At 45.6% G+C, this 20294-nt stretch overlaps 1 protein-coding gene across 1 annotated transcript in view; it reads left to right on the plus strand.

Annotated features, from left to right (window-relative positions):
- Cadps (Ca++-dependent secretion activator) overlaps nt 1-20294 on the plus strand; it is a 454713-nt gene that overhangs the window by 95327 nt on the left and 339092 nt on the right. Inside the window, exons 6-7 of the mRNA XM_013506934.1 lie at nt 10345-10458; nt 19712-20044. Of these exons, the coding sequence (XP_013362388.1) occupies nt 10345-10458; nt 19712-20044 (447 nt within the window). The remainder of the gene's footprint in view (nt 1-10344; nt 10459-19711; nt 20045-20294) is intronic.

A 20294-nucleotide genomic window follows, 5' to 3' on the forward strand; every position in this document is an offset into this window, starting at 1 on the left:
TCCCACTCTCAGCTGCTTCCCAGGGAAATGAAAATTGTTTCTCTGTTGGGGAGACCAACAGGAATTAAAAGACTGGAGCCTTTAAACGATGAATAACACAAAATTGCAGGGAAGAGAATTCAGCCAATGATAAAGTTCATTCAATAAGTCAGAGTGCATTTGTGGGTACAGGAAGGTCTCTGAACCCTCCGCACATTCCACCCGGCCCATATGGCCATGAGACATTGAATGACTGAACCCAAGAACATTCATGGGTCCTTACTTTCCTGCTTATGAACTTCAGGAAAGGGTTGAGTGCAGGATTTTCTGTTCTTTCTTGGACATGCTTAGGCCAGCACTGTGCATGCAGCTATACTGAGTCCCCACAGTGTGCGCACGCACGTGTGTGCGTGTGTGTGTGTGTGTGTGTGTGTGTGTTTAGTTAATACACTATTTTTAAAGTAATTCTAAGCTCTATAAAAACTGAACAGAAAGTACAAGGAGTTCACAAATACTTAATATGTACCCTGCCCCTAGTGTCCCTTATTATTTACATCTTGCATGAGTGTGATGTATATGTTATCACTACCAACCCAATATTGATTCATTATTATTAGCTAAACTCCATGGTTAGCGCTAGGTTTTGCAGTTGGGTTCTTAGTACTGTACTTCCCAGTGCTGAAGGACCTCTATAGAGCTCTATTTCTTCTCTCTGCCATTGTGGGTGCTGAAGGGAGATCGTTAGTCAAGGTCACCACATTGTTCCAAATACCCCCGTGACTGCTGATCAGCTGTACCTTTTGTCACTGTTCATGACTGACAGAACAAGGTTCTTATCTAGATCACTTTCAGTGGAGCCCATGGTCACAGCTTGTGAGGTGTCACCGTAAAGAATCTTGTAGAGCCTACCCATAGACCACATTTAGGTTTATTCTCCCTTTTCTCTGGAAATAATTGCTGCTGATAAGTTCCTGCTAAGCCTCCTAAGACCCAAGGTGATGTTTGGTGATCAGTAATTTTATGTGCTGCTGTGCTGGTCTTTTTAATCTTGGCTCCTGCCAAGTGGAACTGTCTGCCGTTCCACTTCTGGTGTGCTTACTTTTGGACGCCCTGTTGTATGTGCGTACCCGGGGAGCTGCGGCTAATCATTTTTTATTTTTAGTTTTGAATCCATGAGATCTGTATTACAAATTAGCAACAATTCTTGGTGTGCCTTCCGTACGGGCCCCACGTTCCCTCACCTCTCCCTTAACTCATCTGGTGCCCACCCAGGGGTGCCCGTTGCAGCCCCCCCTCACCCTCCCTCCCTCCTTCTTCCTGTCCTAGTTATTCCTGGCCCTGCAGCTGAGACTCCATTCTGTGAAATACCTTCCTTTCCTTGGACCTCACAGCTGACATGAAACACAGTCCTGACTGCACGCTGACCCCAACACTCCTGGGGCTGACCCTGCGTGCTCTCACATGGAGTCGCCACTCTGCGCAAAGCACCCCCTCTGCTTCTCACCGTGCTTCCGGTTAAATGCCAATGTCCATGGTGGCACACAAGGCCCTGCTCCCTGCTCCTTTCTCTGCCTATTCTGTCCTGCTCCATCCTCCAAGGTCATGCCCTCCCCTCCTCCTGACTGCCTTGCCGCACTCCCATGTGCTCAGGCTGTTTAATTCACTAGGTCAGTGGTTCTCAAAGCATAGTCCACATACAGCTCTTCCTGCTGTGCGGACATTTGCACTAACAGTGCCGAGACAATGGCGGGGCACGCCGCTGGGGCACTGGCGCAAACCAGCGCCGGGATGCCAAACCGGGTCAGCAGTCACTGCTCCTCACAGTGACACGCTCGCTGCCTTGAACCCGCAGCTTCACAGAGTGCTTTTCCTGGTGAGGCACCGTCAATCTTATTAACTTTTGATCTTTGGGTACCCACCTTTTCACTATTCTGCAGCATAAAAGCCAGGCATACGCAAAGTGCTGGGCTTGGGTAATACAGGCAACGGCCGTCTGATGGGAATGCAGCAGTGTGGTTGAGACACCACCTGAACTCATCTTTTCTTTACTTTTTAAATTGAGGCAACTTGCTGACAGAGACTGTGCTCCAAAGAACAGCTAACAGACACATTTAAGGATTTCATTTATGTTCAGTAGAAAATGAATGAAGGAAGCTTGCTACTTCAAGAAAACCAACTGACCATCTATCTGGCCAGTGTTAGAATGTGGGATTTCAACTCCCCACCATTGGTTGAACAGTTTCCAGACAATTTTCTTCAGCACCTGGAGACTGTTTTGGTGACATTAATGGTGATATGAAGGAATATGGAAAATTTGTCAACATTTGGAGTGCTTCCATAACTCAATGAACAAAAAATTATATGTGGCCAATTTATGATTCCTTTTTAAACTTGCATGAGTTACAGATTCTTCAAAGAGGAAGGTAGACCAGTTGATTTCAATGCAGTAGAGTATAAAAAAGTTCATTGTTGTGGTTCTCAGTTTTACATTACAGCTAACTTTTAAGAAAATACCGCCCCTTGAGCTTTGGCACAGTATCAGAGGAGACCATCTACAATTCTATGAAAAGGTTATTAAAATGTTCCTCCCTTTTCCCACAACATATCTGTGGGAGGCCAGATTTCTTCTGTATACTTCAGCCAAAATAACATTTCACAGCAGATTGAGTGCAGAAACAGAAAGGAGAACCCAGCTGTCTTCTATTGATCTCTAAAAATGATTTGCAGTACTACATAATGCTGCCAGTTTTTCACTATTGTTTTGAAAAATATGGTGACTTTCATAAACCTGTGTTATTTAGGTTAACTTGTGATGAGTCTGTATTGTTATTTTAATGAATTAATAAATACATTTTACAGTTTCATGACCTACTACAATAGACACCAACAAGTACAACAGAAGTTGCGCAAACAAAAACTCTTGGTATCCACAGCAATGTTTAAGATTATAGAGTTAATGGTGTGACATCTAGAACAAGCCTTCATGAGGCCTTCAGATCTAAAACTCCACGTTTGTTCACCTGACAAAAGCAGCTAAGTGAATACTATTTGTGTCTCCAAAATGAAAAAAATATATTATTATTATTTTTTATTTAAAACCTGTAATCATTGGGGGATTGAGGTGAAAAGGAGACCTTCTCCTTTTCTTCCTTTTCCCTCCCTCTCTCATTTTCCTCTTCTCCCGTCTTCAGTCCAACTATTAACCCTCACTTACTCTCTAGATTCACTCCATTTCATTCCTCTTCTATTAAATCATTGCTTTCTGAGAGAATTGCATCTTAATCAATATGCCCATTCCGCCACCATAAGCACTTCCTGTTAGCTTGTAGAACTCTTCATGGTAGTATCATGTGGCTGTTCTAGTTTCTTTATTTTTTCTTTCCTACCCATATAGATCTTTATAAATAACATGACTGATGGGTTTTAATGAATCAAAAAGAGTTAATTTATTTAATGCATCAAAAAGAGTTAATATTTTAGTGTGTAAGTAACTTGAAGATATTCAGTTACTACTCTATAAAAAAGCACAAGGGAGAATTTTTATTGTACAGAGTCTCCTGAATATGTACACTTCCGGAAAAGGAAAATTTACATAAATATTTCAATACTAAATGTATTGAGACACCATGAAATTAGTACAAGTTACCTCTGGCCTCTACATTTACTAGAGGTGCTCAAAGTGGTGGCCGTCAGCTTCCAGACATTTATTAGTATGACAGACTACTGCTTGGGTAACCTTCCCTATTGAGACTGCTGCATATGCATTTTCAATTTTTCTCTAAGAGCCAGCAGTATAGTAGCTTTTCTGCAATATACAACATCCTGTAGGGTCCCCTTCGTGAGGGTAGCACCATCTGTTTAAAAAGCATCATACTATTTTTCTTTCCCTAAAGTGTGTATACATTGTTTTGGTGGATTCTCTATAACACAGATTTTAAACTTTATTTCCAAAGTAGCATTTCCTGGATTAGATGTAGCTCAGAGGGAAAGCATGTGCTTAGGATGGGTGAGGCCCTGGGTTCAATCCTCAGCACAAAAGAAATATAAAGTAGCACTTACTAAAATGATTAAAATGGGATATTGTGTGTACCAGCTACCCAAGTTGATCATAATTATTATGTATTGCAAATGCACACTAATCTTCTAAAATAATAAATGATTAAATTTAATTTTTAGAAATGTGGTAGATGTATACAAGGTTATGGAACAGATCTGTTTCAACTACAGCCAGCATATAAACTTGTGATTTCACTTACTATTCCTTAGAACAAGTTTCAGCTTTAAAAAATGGAGTGATTTGAAATTTATTTAAAGCAAAATAAGGTAATGCTAATACTGTCACTGTGTAAGCACAAAGGTATTTATTGCTTGAGCTGTTAAATATTGGGAAACTGTTCCAAAGGGAAGGCCAGGGTTGCAACCTAATTCTTCCCACTGTGATAAAAAAAATATTTTTGACTTTTCAATTTCCATTTCAGAATTACCAATTTCTGTTTTTCATAATGAAGTCTTTCAAATTGATTTTTCCTCAAGCCAAATACACTCACAAAAACACCTTTTCTGAATATTACATAAATGTATATAAAATGTGAGAAGTATTTTATATAAATAAGTAAATATTTGGTTCAGGTGATTTCTTAGATTTGATTTATTTTTTCCTAGAAGCAGGATTTCATTTAGAGTAGAAAATATTTTAATCTGGTAATAGCAAGAGGATATTTTGTTAATAAAATTTATGGCATAGTATAAACTTTTGATATCTTCAAGGAATAAAATTAAATTAACATTGACCTAGTCTTTCAAAATTAACTGATGATTTTTAAAGCACTTGTAGATTGACATTTTTGCCGCTTTTTTATGGCAATGTTTTTAAAGCTCTTCTTTTTTCAAATGATAATTTTTAAAAGGAAAAGTCCTAACACATATTATTAGCTTACAAAATACAACGTTGACATTATACTTCAAGCTGAAAAGGACTTCACTGCATGGACAATTGGAACATCTATAACTCCTCCAAAACATTCTGCCCCTGTCTTTTATGCTTAGTATGCTGCCAGATTAGGTTCATCATTCTGAAGTAAGCATTGCTTTCTCTTTTGTTTGTAATACAGTTGCTGCTACAGTAGGACGCATATTAACCAATAGACACCTTACTAAGTATATTTCATTTTATACTCCAAGAAAGCCATCTGTATTCATTAGGAAAGCATTTGGCTGCAAGTAAGAGAAAACACACAGTGTTGTGAACAAGTGGGGATTCATTTATTTCCTCACATCACAAGAGGTCCAGAGATGGGTGTGTTCAAACATTTTTTTCAGCTGCTCAAAAATATAAGAGCCAGCACCTGTACCAGCATGGTGGCCCAGACCTGTAATCCCAGTACTCTACGAGGCAGAGGCAGGAGGATTACATGTTAGAGCCTGGCCTTGGCAACTTAGCAAGACCTTGTCTCAAAATTAAAGGCTTAGGACAAGCTCAGTGCAAAGGCCCTGGGTTAATGACTAATGGTGAGAAAGAAAAAAGAAAAGGAATGGTAAACATCTCTGTGATGTTCTTCCAGGGTTGCAAGACAGGAATCCCAATACTAGACAATATATTCGTATTCTCAGCAGAGAAAGTGGGCAGCAGAGAGGGATGCACAATCCTACCGTGCACGCTGCCTTTTATGAGGCTTTTGAATGCTTCCTTGGAACACACCCTGCCCTGGTGGTCCTATGACTGTCACATGGCTGCCCCTCACTGCAAGGGAGCCTGGAAAGGAGTGTTGGACTTTCCAGCCTCTAAAATGAGAAGGTGAAGGAAGGAGGGCTATAGAATACTTCTGTCGTGCAACCTCCAAACCCTGAGCGAACAAGGAAAAAGGAGCGTGGAAAGAAGATAAGGTGTGACTGTAGAGGAAAACTGAACAGTAACAATAACACTTACAATATTGTTTTACATCTGCACTCAGTGTAGACACTTATCTCCGTACCTCACATGCATGACTGTATCTGATCTTCAGGTGTCTTATCTACTTGGTAAGTAGGCAGCTCCAGCCTGGGTTTTCAGAAAAGAAAATGAAAGAGAACCACTTGCCCAAGGTTTGGCAGTGAGGCCAGGCTGGGACCTGAGCTTGCTCCGGTTCTGACATCCCCTGTCTTGAGACCAGCACTGAAAACACATGGTTGTGACATTATGGTGGATCCATTTCATACTTCTTCAGGATGCTGCAGTAAATGACAAATGGCCTGAAATGCAGTGGGGATCTCAGACCTTGGCTAATGAGGTAGATGGAACCAAGAGGGCTTGAATAATTCTAGCAAGTGCTACTGCAGCACTTCCTTCCACGATAATTCTGGTTCATCTTTGCAGATTTTCTGCTTTTGGACTTTGGTACGGCAGTTTGGAATTCTGACCTTGATGTATGGATGGCTTCTGTACACATCCCAGGCTGGTAGATGGACTTCTATTTTAGGAGGGATCACTCTGTGAGCAGTGAGGCCTGTTTGTTTATTTAGTCACGCTGTCAGCGTCAGCAACTCTGGGCCAATTATTGCAGTCTGTGCATGCAAGGTCACCTTCTGGGTTCAGTCTTATCTGGGTCAGTTAACTGTTCCCAGAGACAAACTCTGTCCCTTGATTCCCAGACTAGCTATTCTTATGAACTTCTCAGTGAGATTTCATTCACTCACACATTTGGCAAAGAATGCTAGGAAGGCGAAGATGAGGTGTGGTTCTTTAATGATGGCTAAGCTGGAGTGTCAACTTGACTGGCTTGAGAGTTGCCCAGCCACTTCTGAGTGTGCTGGGGTGGGTCACAGAGGCGTGGCCTTGGCGTCTAAGTCTGGTGGTGTTCCCCTGCACACTGCACAGTTTAGCAGCCACTGCAGACTAAACTCTACACTACCATGTCCTTCCACCACGGTGGTAAGGCCTTGGAGCAGCCTAGCATGGACTGAACCCTCTGAACCCATGAGCCAAGTAAACCTCTGCTCCTTTAATTTGTTGGTGCCAGGTACTATATCCCAGTGATAGAAAAGCTGACTAACACGTCTGACTTGAAAGCTCAGATTACACCTTGGTAGTTTTATATGTGTGGAGCTTGCTATTCACTAAGCATTCAGTCGAGCTTACAACCCATTACATGGCCGCCACTAGAAGCTCAGCAGCATATGAAATGGATATGGGTCTTGTACTTATGAATGCAAGCACAGTGCTTAAATGATGAGGGCTCAGATGTCCATCAAGAGGAGAGTGGTAGACTATGGCAGAGCCACACTGTGGAATGCAATGAGCAATGGTGATGAACATGCCACGGCTGCACCCAGCCACAGCTGCACCCCAGAATGTACAGCTGCTCTCACATCGAGGTGAAAAGCAGGCGGGACGCAGCTTGGAGGGTAAAAGTCAGGCTGGTGGTCACTTTGCACTGGGACAGTGACTGTGGGGACATACAGGAGCTTCTCAGTCTGAGCAATTTCTTTATCTGGCATAAGAGTTGATCACATGGAAAGTTCATCTGGTGAGGACTCCTCACACCCTGGGCCTATGATGCCCGTTCCTTTATGTGTATGTTACAATTCAAGCAATCGAATTTATGTGAGGAGAAGACAAACGTTGCCCTGATGCAGTTGTGAAGAGAATGCACAGCGCCAGGATGTGGCAGGGAGGAGCTCAGGGATGCTGCTTTAGGTTGAGTGGTCGGGGAAGACTCTCCTAGACATGTGGGCAGACTGAGGCCTGTGGTGGCAGCCACAGGTAGAGCCAGGCCACAGCGTCCCCTGCAGGGGAGAGGCAGAGCAGAGCCTCTGGCAGGAAAGAGAGGCACATGGTCACTGGCACAAGGGCAGCACAGGGCAGAGTAAGTGTCAAGGGACAACACAAAGTCAGGAGTGGACAGAGGCAGCTCACACGGAGCATGGCAGCCATTGGGTTTATGGTGTGCCCTTGTCATTTGGATTTCCCACAAGTGGGCATTCTTGAAGGAGTAGTGTGTGGAAAGTCCCAGTGGTGAGAAATAACCTGCACTGCAGCTATCGTTTCCTGAGTGTCCATGCTGTGCCAGGGTTTTCCCTGAGGATTTTATTTAGCTCAATTTACCCTTCTTTCAGTCTATGAGGTCAATATTGGCTCCACTGTACAGGTGGAAAAATTGAGGTGTAGATTGTTTTGGCTTTGCCCAGTGAGACACAGCTAGAGCTGACTAAGTAAATGTTATATGTGTTTAATTAGGTGAGAAAAGAGTGGTAGAGACTGGCAGAGGGCAAAATGCAGACTGAAACACTCTTCTGCCGCCTGCATCCCCCTCCCTCATGCCCCCGCTGCTGGGAGCTGGCCCTGCCCAGCCAAGTGTGTGATGTCCTGTGTAGCTCCATGGTGGGTATTCTCTGAATCTGACGAAGTTAGTGTTCCTGAAGCTCCTTTCTGTCTTGAGTGCTTCATGTTCTGTAATTTCTGTCCTGAACTCCTAGAACTATTTTGTGTCATCTTCCATGTCCTTTTCCCTCCCCATCTAGACTGCAAGGTCCCTGACTGCTTTTGATTCCCTGGTGCCTGGCCCAGCCAAGTGAAAACGCAGGTTGAGTGTGCTTGGGTGACAGCTGGACCCTTAGGGCTGGTACAGGGCTGAGCAGTTGGTGGGTACTTAGTAAATATTTGCAGCTAACGAGCACCATGCTTATTTAGCAAAAAGTCACACAGGTAATGGACTTGCCCTGGGTCATTCAGGTAGAACACACATCATCTTCTTTCGGTTACTTAAGCACTTAAGACAAAAGCAAGGTTTATTATTCTCTCCTGCTCTATCATCCCATCCCATCCTCAAACCTCAGAGCTGCAACTGACCCCAGCCTAGAAGGAATTCTGAACAAGAAACTTTGTGAAATGCCTGTTTGCCCTGTACTCTCAGAGTTTATGGATTCAGTCAGTTAAGCCAACATGTTTAAAAGAAATTCATGTCTCAGTGTCATCTTTATTATCAAATCAACTACTGCCTCAGTTCAGATGGCTTCAAGTGCTTTCAGGATAACTGAATTTTTTCTTTGATTCCACTTGTGCCTGGGTCAGAACAGGGAAGCTTAAACGAAGTTGAGTTCAAAGTGAGCTCATCCCATGCTGAATGGCTCTGTGAGGGGTGCACTATCCACAACAGTAACCACCAGCCCCAGGGGACTGTGGGTCACCTCACTATGATCGCTCCGAACGGATGCAGGTTAGAGGGTGAAATACCCAGACTCCTAACACCTAGCTTTAAAAATATAAAGCATCTCGATAATTTGCATAACAACTGCATGTTGGAAATGGTAATATCTTGGACGCATTGGATAAATAAATTGTATTAAAATTCATTTTACCTGTCCCTTTTGATTTTTTAAATGTGATTCTCCACAATGTATTGTCACACATGTGGCTGGCCCGGAATCGTCACAAACATAACAAACATGAAGCCGACAAGTACCCAGCCCCTTTTCCTTGCCTCCCACTCCACTGTTCTCTAAATTCTTCCAAAGTTGTAAAAATTAAATAAAGTACCCCAGCTGCCACTGGTGAACATTCCCAAAACTTAGGGAGTTCTTTTGCTTTGTTTGTTTTATTTGCTTTTTATGCCAGATTGAGTCAAAACTCTGGTTGAATTTAAGTCTCCTATAGTTTTAAACTTTATTTTTCTGTTTGTATTTTTTTATGTTTTATTTTAAAGAGAATTTTTTAAAAAACAAAAACAAAACAATAAAAATGGTGCAGAATTTCAAAACAGATGATATTAACCTTAACAGTAAAAGTATTTTAAATTTCTATGGAAACGCATAACATCAGACCCAGCTGCCCAAGTCCTGCTGCTTCCTGACAGTGTGTCCTGTCACACCAGGAACAAGGTCTGAAAGCCTCTGTGTAGTGTGTCCTGCAATATTTCAGACCACCGAAGGAGCCTGGGCAGTGCTGGGCTTTCTATGAAATATGGAGCAACCATCTCTTTTAAATATATGTATAGGCAGATGCTACAGCTCCCACCCATGCTGTGGTTGGTACTCAGCTGCTGATGAGACATCACTACTCCACAGCCAGGGAAAGATAGGAGATTACACCACTCAAGCTTACAGATGCCATAGTTGCAAGGAACCATAAAAGCACAGATAAAAGTGAAATGTACCAAAATAGAAAGCAGTTAATTTCTAGTATTACACACTTACGGGCTTTGTTTGCAAGAGCTGTTTAACTATGCTTTACATTGCTTTTGAATGATGGTTGTTTGCAACACTAGCCCATGAACAAAAAGTCTGTGCCAACTTAAATTACCACAGCAGCGCGTACGCATCGTCCTTGTGGAACAGTGGTGGCCTGTGCCTAGAGCGAGTGCTCACTTTCCCCTCTTCCTCTCTGTTTTACAGATCAGCAAACAGCAGCTGCAGACAGTCAAGGACCGCTTTCAGGCCTTTCTCAATGGCGAAACCCAGATCGTGGCGGATGAGGCCTTCATGAACGCCGTCCAGAGTTACTATGAGGTATGAAGCATCATGCAGAAGGCCAGGGCTGTGGAAGCCCCGGGGGAGGTTTCTGGGCTACTGGTCAGAGGGAGCCACCTCCAATCTACAGGAGCACCTCTCCCTGCGCACAGGGGTTGGCGGCTGGCTATGGTGTTAAGGAATAACAGCATTTTCTTTGGGGGAAACTATAAGTAGAAGCTACTGCTTTCTGATTTTTATACCAGGTAATGTGCTGAGTATTTTCTCAGGATGTATAACATTTGTATGAGATGGATCCTGATGGAATTTTCCATTTTACTGATGACGATGCTTTCAATGCATTACTTGCTGGAGGGATTTTAATTTGGTGAAATTCTCCTTGCCTGCTAAGGTGTTTGGCTCACTTTTTGGAAACCGTGGAGCATGATTGCAATTAGCTCTTGTGAAAATATTATTGATTGGTTTGCTAAATAGCGGTTAATAGTAAATGATCTTTGTTTCTGTGGCATTTGTTGGTTTCAGCTACAGGCTCATACTACACAACATTTCCTTAAGGAAATTCCTATAGGGAGCTATTTGAAAAGTCGAGGTAATTTTCACATTTGCCCCAATGCAGTTTTTTTTAATTTTATAAATAGTATCCACTAATGCCAGTGAGCCTCGACCTTGCACCTCAACCTGATGTGTTGTGATTTCTCAGTTGACTTTCACGGGCAGTGGGAATGGGAGTTGGCACCACAGTGACGCATGCCAATAACTTCAGTATATCTAACAAAAGGTTTGGCACAGAAACTACCCAAGGGTGAAATTAATTTTCCCCCTTTTTATCAAGTTCTGCAAGCTGGTAGGAGAGTCATGCAAGAGCCCTTGTCGGGCTAGACAGACCCTTATCAATACTCCTGTGTTTACAGTCATTTGCTAGAGTTTATAAATTTGTAGATTACAAATCTTAATTAGAAAGCTCATTTGACTAATGACATAAATGTAAAATGCCATTTCTATCTATTAATTAAATTTGAGAATTAATAGTTGTCAGCATACTAACGAGTCTCTGGAAATTGCCATGATATCTACAGTGATCCTAATATTTTCCTGTACAGTGACGAGTTTATGAAAAAGAGCTTCTTTTTTTTGTCTTGTGAGGATCTGGGCAGTAAGGAGATCCTGAATATTTAATGTTAGGATTTGAGTAACATATCCATGTGGGGCACTAATGATCTCACTGCTGTCTTCATTAGTAAAGCTCTAGAGAATCTCGGATTCACTTTTCGGGGAAGTCTGATCCTCTAAAGTGAAGGCCCTCTGTCCAGGGATCAGGATTAGCATTTGCTGGGCAAAGCTCCAAGGTACTTGGCCTGCTCTTCTTTCCTCCTGGTGTTCCCTTCTCTAGAGAAGTTGGTGCCTCTTTACCCACTGACTCTGGGGTTGCAGTGCACCCCTCCTGGCCTCTATTTTGGCCAGAGTTCTTTAGATCACAAGTGACAGGCTCCCAACTCAAACTAGCATAAGCCTAAAAAGAGATTGACCTGTCAAGTAATGTTATAGTCCAGGAATAGGCCTGGCTGCAGTCAGTGCTGGATCCAGACTCCAGAACTGCCTGCAAGGTGGTGTCTCTCCCCTACACCTCTGCTCAGTTCACTCCTGTGCTGACTTTCATCTGGTCCAGGTTCTGTCCACACGGGAGACATGAGGCTCATCCTACTAACTTACCCACCCCGGGACAGAGCAAACTCTTCTCCTCTGAGGATCCCAGCACAGGCCCGGGTGACTTGCTTGACAACACATGTGGCGTGTACTTACCTGAGCCTGTCGCTGTGGGTGGGGCTGAGACAGTCTGTTCATAGGGTCCATGACTGACACCGGCCAGGAACTCAAGTTCCACCTCAGCCCTGCTGCCGTCCCTGTAGTGAGGTACCATGGCCTCCAGTATGAAATCAGGGCATCTTCTTGTCAAGAGGGCATGTGTATGCTCTGCAGCTGGAACCAACAGATACCCTCCTTCCCAACTCATTCTTGCACCCTCTCTCTACCCCTGCCCTCCTCCTTCCTCCTTTTCCTCCTCCTACCTTTCTCTTCTCTCTGTGTCTGTCTGTCTGTCTATCTGTCTGTCTCACTTTCTCTCCCCACTATACCATATTGGAAATTTGACTTTATCAACAGCAAAGACCTTACAAAAGTAATGTAGCTTTTCCTTAAAAAATTCTGAGATTCTTTTTGTAGAAAACTCAGTGTAGGCATTTGTCCTCATTTCGCTAAGGCAATGATTTGTCAGCATGCTAGAGTAGCAGTTATTTTTCAGTTGTAGAGGGAGTAGGGAAATACATGCTTCCACCACAGCGACCATCTGATCTGGTTGGAACCAAGCTGCTGCCACTAACAGCAAGCTGCTCTGACCTGGATGCTGAGCTGGAGTAGGACAGAGAAGAGCAGGGTTCCCTATGGCTTTCCAAAGTGTGCGGGTCTATTTTGTCCTTTCCTGGTGGCCCCGGTTGTCAGAGGAGATCAAGCTGGGGAGAAGATTACCCCTCCAGTCCCTTCGCTCAGGGCTGTAAGGGCTGGGGGCTGGGACAGGTGCTCCAAGATCAGCTGAGCATCCCATTTCCGTTCATATGCCAGAGTCCTGAGGTGGCCCACTGCAGCCTTCCACGCTGTCAGTTCTTGGAAGACAAATGTCTTAAATTCAAGCCTCCCTCCTTGCCTTGCTTGATTTTGGCTCCTTCAAGGCTGGTCTGAGTATCACAGAACAGAAGTGGATGGAAAAATTTTACCAATCTCAGATCTTGCCTAAAGGAATTCCGGGGGCTTTTGTTGAAAACAGGCATGGAGTGTGTGGCTGGGAGACATGAAAACTCACTCAGGAGCCCTATAGCATGTATCTGGCTTCTGCCAATGAAGCAGCCGTGACTGAGGTTGTTTATTTGGTCTTTAAAATTTTGTTTTGTAGCTGATCTCCTTTAACAAACATCTGGTTTGTTTTTGTCCAACTAGTTTTTAATGGTTTTTCAGACAGAGGTCTTCAGTTATAAGCAGTAGAAACTGTGGATCAATTAAACTCTCATAATAACAGCAGCAAAGACTACTGTTGTGGCTTTCATTGTGATCAAAGGAAATAACCAGGCTTCAGAAAAGGTGGGAGCCTGGATAGTGGAATGTCCAGAAGCCATGTAACAGCTGTCTGTGAGATCATGCTGCCATTGGCATGAGTGGACCCAACCTATTCCATGTTCGCACCACCCGGCTCTTGGCCTGAGCCCTGGAAGGAGTAGTCTCTCTGGTGATGCTCAGCTTGCAGTTGCTACTTGGCTGAAGAAGGACAAGGCCCTGAGTCTCACAATCCTACTCAGAGTGTGCCGTGGGAAGGGGGCTCCTGGGAGGGAGACTTCAACGGCGTCATCAGAAGAGGGAGCTTGGCAGGCAAAACTTGTAGGTTTCTTCCACCTGGGGTGGACCTTGAAGTCTTTATGGCTGACCTTTTTGTAAAATAATAATAATAATAATCTAAAAAAATCATCTGTGAGGTTGCCCTACCTATTTTTCTAAACTGGAACAATACATTTTCCAATAAATAAACCCCTAATAACTACTCAGTGACCTTAAAACAGGTATATCCCTGGGAGAAGAGCGTCTCCCCACTGTAACAGCCCCTGTCCCCGTGGGCAAGGAGAAGGATGCAGGTCCGGGCCACGTGCTGCTACACTCTGGCTGTGGGCCCTTGGCCTGGTCGGAGCCTAGGCTTCTCCACCTGTAGCAATACCCATATAGATGGATCCTGGAAGGTTCCACGATGAACACATGGTCAGCAGGGGAGAAAGGTGGCACAGTGCCCCTATGCTGCATAGAGATACTAGAAGGGAGAAGCAAGTTCACACAGTCAGGGCACTGCCCAGCCCCAAGTGGGTGAGGGTAAAGGAGGCTCTAGGTAGAGGTGCAGGAACAGATCCCCTATCCCAAAGTCATCCTCCGCCTACCACAAGGTCATGGCCCTGGGTCTGCTTCTGAAACTTGCCCAGCAGTCCTTTACACTTTGGGGAAGCATAGCTTTAAGATCCAAAAGTGCCTTATATTTTAGAAATGAGCATGCACTTGGCCTGAGAAGGTAAGCTTTCACATTTTTCCGCTTAAAAAGACGTGCGTCAAATGCTTCTGAAAGTAAAACATGCCAATTATAAAAATTAACGTAGGAGCACCTTTGAATGGCTCAAACATGTGTAATTTTATCATCTTAGACAACTAGTATCGAATTTTGATATATGTCTCTCCAGGTATTTTTCATGTATCTATACAAGGGACTTCCATATTAGGGTGGAAAATTATTACAAGTTGTTCAGAGCACACCTCCTGTACTTAGCGCAGTTGTGTAGTCCCTTTCTCTCCTGCCTCTACACAAGTTGTGCATGTAGCATGACCTTCCCAGTAGAATGCCATGTTACCGGCGATTCTCTGTGACATGTTCCTGACCTGCTCTCCTGTATCCCCTGACTGCTGTGAGAGTCTGGTACAATGATACAGCATGGACAATGTCTGTTGCCAGTAAATATATGTAATTTATCATGACCACATCATATTCTCTTAAACATAACAATCAACTTTTATTACATTCTTACCCTACCCATTTGGCCTGCCTGATCTCATTGGATCCTTACCAGCGGATCCTACAGACTAAAGTTATTATGGTCCCGTTTGAAAGGTGAAGAAACTAAAACTCAGGAAGAGTAAGTACTACGCTTGGGTAACAGATTGGTAAGCACTGGAGCCTGGGCTTGAGCCCAGGTAGGGTGAGACCAGAGCCCTGTTCCTGAGTACAGCTGCACCCCTCCCGCTACTGATATGCCATTCACCAATAGCAGCTGGGTCTGCGTGGGTGTGTGTATGATCTCATTCACCACGGCTTGTGTGGGGGTGAAAAGCCTTTGCAAAAGAGGACGGTATGGCCTGGCTTCTCACCCTGTCAGCAGGAAAGTAGGAGCATCCCTGCCCTGCCCTGCGCTGGGCACAGCCACACGAAGCGGCTGTGGCTGTGAATTTCTGGCGCAGTCCTGAGGCCACGTGGCCACGGTGACGGAGGGCAGGACTGCTGAATCGAGGCGAGTCCCTGAGTTGACCACCTGCCACCATCCTGTGTTTATGTGTTTATTTTCCACCTCTCACTTGGCGTGTCTGGAAGGGGGCAGGGAAGCAGGGAAGACTGACGGGCGCTCTGCGTGGCACAGTGCCTGAGGCTGAAGTCTCATGCCTCAGCCACCAAAAACCAAACCAGAATCAAACAAACAGAGACACAAGTGAGGCTCGTGGCTGGCTTAGAGACACACCAGAACTGTACATCAGTGCTGTGCGTCTGCGTTCACCACAAGGTCAGCTGGCCCAGGGCCCCGTCCCTTCCCACAGACTGAGACGCCAAGACAGACGATGTGCCTGGGAATTAGCTTCCTGCGGCCACCCCGCCCCCCACGGCTGTCTCACCTCCTCCTGCACCTCCTCCTTCCCTTCGTCAGTCCTCTGCTTCCACAGTGCCAACATTCCGCTCCCTGAGCCTCTCTCCGGGGCCTGGAAGTCATATCTCCCCTCTGCACAGACAGATCACCCCCCTTTCAAATTCTCGCTGTCAAAGGAGGAAGCCTGGATTAACTCCAGCGACGGTGAAGGAGAAAGGTTGAGAGGTTAAGTGACTGCAGAGCACACCGCGAGTGGTTCACTGTGTACTGAGTAGCGTGAGGTGCAGCGGGAGGCACTGCGAGGAGCAGGTGAGGGGTCTGGGACTCGGGGGTCGCCAAGCCAGTCCGGTCACCAGCTGAGACCCGAGTGCCGGCGTCTGTTGTGAGAAGCCCAACCAGTGCGCTGGCTGATTCCCCTCTACCCTCCTGCCCAGTCAAACACGCTCGCACTCAGGAGGGGCTCTGCCCGGGAAAGCTGCCCTGTTCTGATCAGTCCTGCAGTCATTCAGCCAACACTGGGCACCAGCTTTGGGCCAGACACCGTCTTAGGCACTAAGAAGTGATCAGACAGCAGCCTGACAACCCTGCCTCCCTGGAGGGCACAGTCTGCCTGCAGATTCAGGTTTTTAGCGGTCCAAAGCAGTAACGGGTGGCAGCTCGGAAGGGCTTTTGGAGAATGAGTGTGATAAAGAGACGTATAACTGGGGCTCCCCCGGGTTTGTGGGGCCCTCGGTGGACCAGTGGGGCAGAGGGTATAGCTTTGTGGTTGACTGACTGTTTACAAGTCACCTGTGACGTTCAGTAGGACTGAGGACAAAGAACGAGCCCCACTGTGCTTCTGCCTCCATCCACACACACTGGCACGCCCACAAAGACCTTCCCGTTGCTTCCCTCCCTAGTCTCTTGCCCCCTTTAGTCTTGCACCTTGTCCCAGCTCAAAACCTTCAATGGCTCCCCAGTGCCTCTAAAAGGATGGCCAGCACCCTCAACGCCTGTGCCCTTGCCCTTGGCATTTGACCCTTCTGCCAGTCTTGGATCAGTCACTTCCTAGCCGTGCAGCACCTTTGCTAAGGAGCTGCTCCCTATTTCTCTGTCGCTGGGGTCTTTGCACACACTGTCCCTTCTCTCAGAAATACCTTTCTCAGTGTTCACCTTCCAGCATGTTACCTGCAAGATTCCTCTTTCAGGAAGGCTTTCTGGACCACATTCTTAAGTAGGCCCATGGCCTCTGTACCTTCCTGTGACGGCATTTATTCCAGATTGTAACCACATTCGTGTGGGGTTATTTGGATGGTGTCTTGCAGTCCATCAGGGCCGAATCTGTGTTTTTCCCCACCACAGCACCCTTGGAATCTGAAACAGTGGGTTAGCAGCTGGTAACTACCAAGGAAAGGACCAGTGGGTTCAAGGAGAAGAGTATGGGTATAGACAGAAGGATAACACCAAACTCTTGCAGTTCAGCTCCCTCACTGTGTAGAAAAGAAACTGAAGAATCAAAGAGGGAAAGTGACTGGCCCCAGGTCACACCGCAGATTAGCGGCAGAGCTGACACGGGACCCCAGTTTGCAACTCCTACTAGAACACTGCGCTGACTTTCCAGACTTCTCAATCTGCATGAACATTTTCATGTTCCCTAAGATCCAGGTCTGGAGCTGAGGTTCATAACTTGTTAATGAGATGGGGAAAACTGTTTGTATTAAGGATGGTAGGTTTCATGTGAATTCATTGGCTCTTAAGGCTCATAATACCTAAGGATTCATCCGCAACTTTGCCTCTGAGATTGATTTCCATATGACCTGTAAAATCTCACACACCCAGGCAAACCGTCAGTCCTCCCATCTGTCCAGGGGACTTCACGGAGTGGACAGGAAACCCAGCCTTCTGCTTTACCATCTCCCCACCCTCAGAAAGGCTGCATGACAGAGCAGTACGCATGCAGCGTACCAGACCTGAGAGGTGTCTTCACAGGCCAGCAAGGGCGTTCAGGTCCTCGACCTCACAAGGAAGTGCACACTTGCTCTGCCTCCCAAGGGCTAGTTACGCAGATCCTGAAGTATGACCAGAACATAGCGCTCAGTGGCAGTAGTTTTTCTGTATGACACTCAGGAACCATGCAGCTGTGGGAGGTTTCAAGAGGTAGCAGCAAGTGAAACAAGAGTAAAACACTTTTTTATTAGTACATGCTTGCAGTGCATAGAGACTGCACCTGCTTGGGGAGCAGGTACAGGTGCGTAACACTCCTCAGTCCTTTTTATTAGCCTTCCCCTTTCTTTCTCCCCACCCCCATCTCAAGATTTCTTTCCCATTTACCAAAGATCTGTCTCCCTGTTTCTTATTGTCTCTCCTTTCTTTTGCTTTTAAATTATTTATACTTCGGGTTTTTCATATGAGAGAAGCTGTGCTGTATTTAAGCTTATGCATCTGATTTATTTCACTTAACACTGTGGTTTTGAGCACTCTTAATAGATGGTCTCCTCCTAGGACTCAGGCAGCACTGGTCCAACTAGCAAGGGCCCTCCCTCTGTAGAGCACCCGGGAGGAGGAGAGGAGCTGGGGATGGTCAAGTGACCTGTGTTCTCGTCAGGCTCTCTCCTTACTGACAGCGAGTCCCTTAACCCCTTAGAGACATGGTTTTCCCATCCACAAGATCAGACTGAATACCACGCCCATGCTCATGGTTAATTTGGGTTCAGCAGGGTAGATGTTGCACCAGAGACTGAAGCTATCGTGAAGTTTCCATTTCGGGATAGACTATAGATGATTAAGCACGCATTTCTCCAACACTGATTTAACTCCACTTATGGAAAGTATCACTGAGGGTACAAAATTGGATGTAGGTCGTGGTTAACATTTCGGGGCTGCGGGCCAGACACCCTGCCGAAAACCTTACACATTATCAGGACAGCTGCGACTCGCACAGCATGTAGTGGGCCCGGCGTGGCTTAAGTGCTTTTCACAAGATAACTCATTTGATTCTCATTTTAAAATAGCTGTGTGAGGGCTCTGGGTACCCCCAACTGCATAGAGAAGAGCACTGAGGTACAGAGAGGTTAACCCGCCTAGACCTCAGTCGTGAAGTGGCAGGGAAAGAACCCAAGCCTGAGTACAGACATTGCCGATTACACGTTAATGTTGTTAATGTTAATATAACTCTTGCAGCCACCAATCCTGCCCCTGAAGGCAGTTTCACTTTCTGCAGTTTTGTTTACCTGGGGTCAGTTGCAGCCCAGCAACAACATAAGGAAAATCGCAAGAGTAAATAGATATTTCAATCAATGAACTTTTAAAGTTTGTATGTTTGTGATGCATAATGTGCACACGCACCCTGGGGAGTTAGTACGAGTGGTGTCTTATTCCCTTTTCAATCCCCCTCTCCTCCCCCTCCCTCCCTTTCCCTCCTCCCTGGGTCCCTTTTCCATCTGCAAAAGTCCACCACCCTGCTGATGTTTTAAATCACTTTTATTACAATATATTGTTATAATTGTTCTACTTTATTATTACTTTATGTCACTAATCGCTTACCAGAGTGAATTAATCAAACTTTATCATGGGAATGGAATATAGGAAAAACACGGTACCACCAGGGTCTGGCACTGCCCGTGGTTTCGAGCCTGCCCTGGGGGTCCCAGTACCATCCGCACTGGCACTATGGGTATTCTCGTCTTGGTGTTACTCTCCCTTTGCAGACTTGGACACGGAAGTGGAAGTGATTCCCCTGCAGGTGGCACAGCCAGGAGGGGTGGGCAGGATGGGACGGACCTGGTGCCTCCTGGGGTGAGCACGTGGAGAGCTGGTGGTGGCCAGTGCTGGGCCTGGCACCTGCGTGGTTGACACTCTTTCCCTGTGCTGCCCCTGCTCAGGTGTTCCTGAAGAGCGACCGGGTAGCCCGAATGGTGCAGAGCGGGGGCTGCTCTGCCCACGACTCGCGGGAGGTCTTCAAGAAGCACATTGAGAAGCGCGTACGGAGCCTGCCGGAGATCGACGGCCTCAGCAAGGAGACCGTGCTGAGCTCCTGGATGGCCAAGTTCGATGCTATCTACCGCGGGGAAGAGGACCCCAGGAAGCAGCAGGCCCGGATGACAGCCAGCGCAGCCTCAGAACTGATTCTGAGCAAGGAGCAACTCTACGAGATGTTCCAGAACATTCTTGGCATCAAGAAATTTGAACACCAGCTCCTGTACAACGCATGTCAGGTAAGGTGTCCCACACCTGGGCCCACAGCCCTGGATCCACAGACCCACGTCGTAACTTTTCATGGGCCACTTCTTGATAATAAAGCATTAAATATTACATTTTATGACTCTATTGGTAAAAAATCTACTATAGGCTAGATTATATTCATGAATTTCTTCCGATTTTAAAAGAAATTAAATTTAGGGGCTTCTGTCAGCCCCTAAAAACCCATGGGCCAAGGGACTAAGATTATTGTGTCTAAGAGATAAA

Source organism: Chinchilla lanigera, unplaced genomic scaffold (genome assembly GCF_000276665.1).
Source record: "Chinchilla lanigera isolate Chin_1 unplaced genomic scaffold, ChiLan1.0 scaffold00116, whole genome shotgun sequence".
Lineage (NCBI taxonomy): Eukaryota > Metazoa > Chordata > Mammalia > Rodentia > Chinchillidae > Chinchilla > Chinchilla lanigera.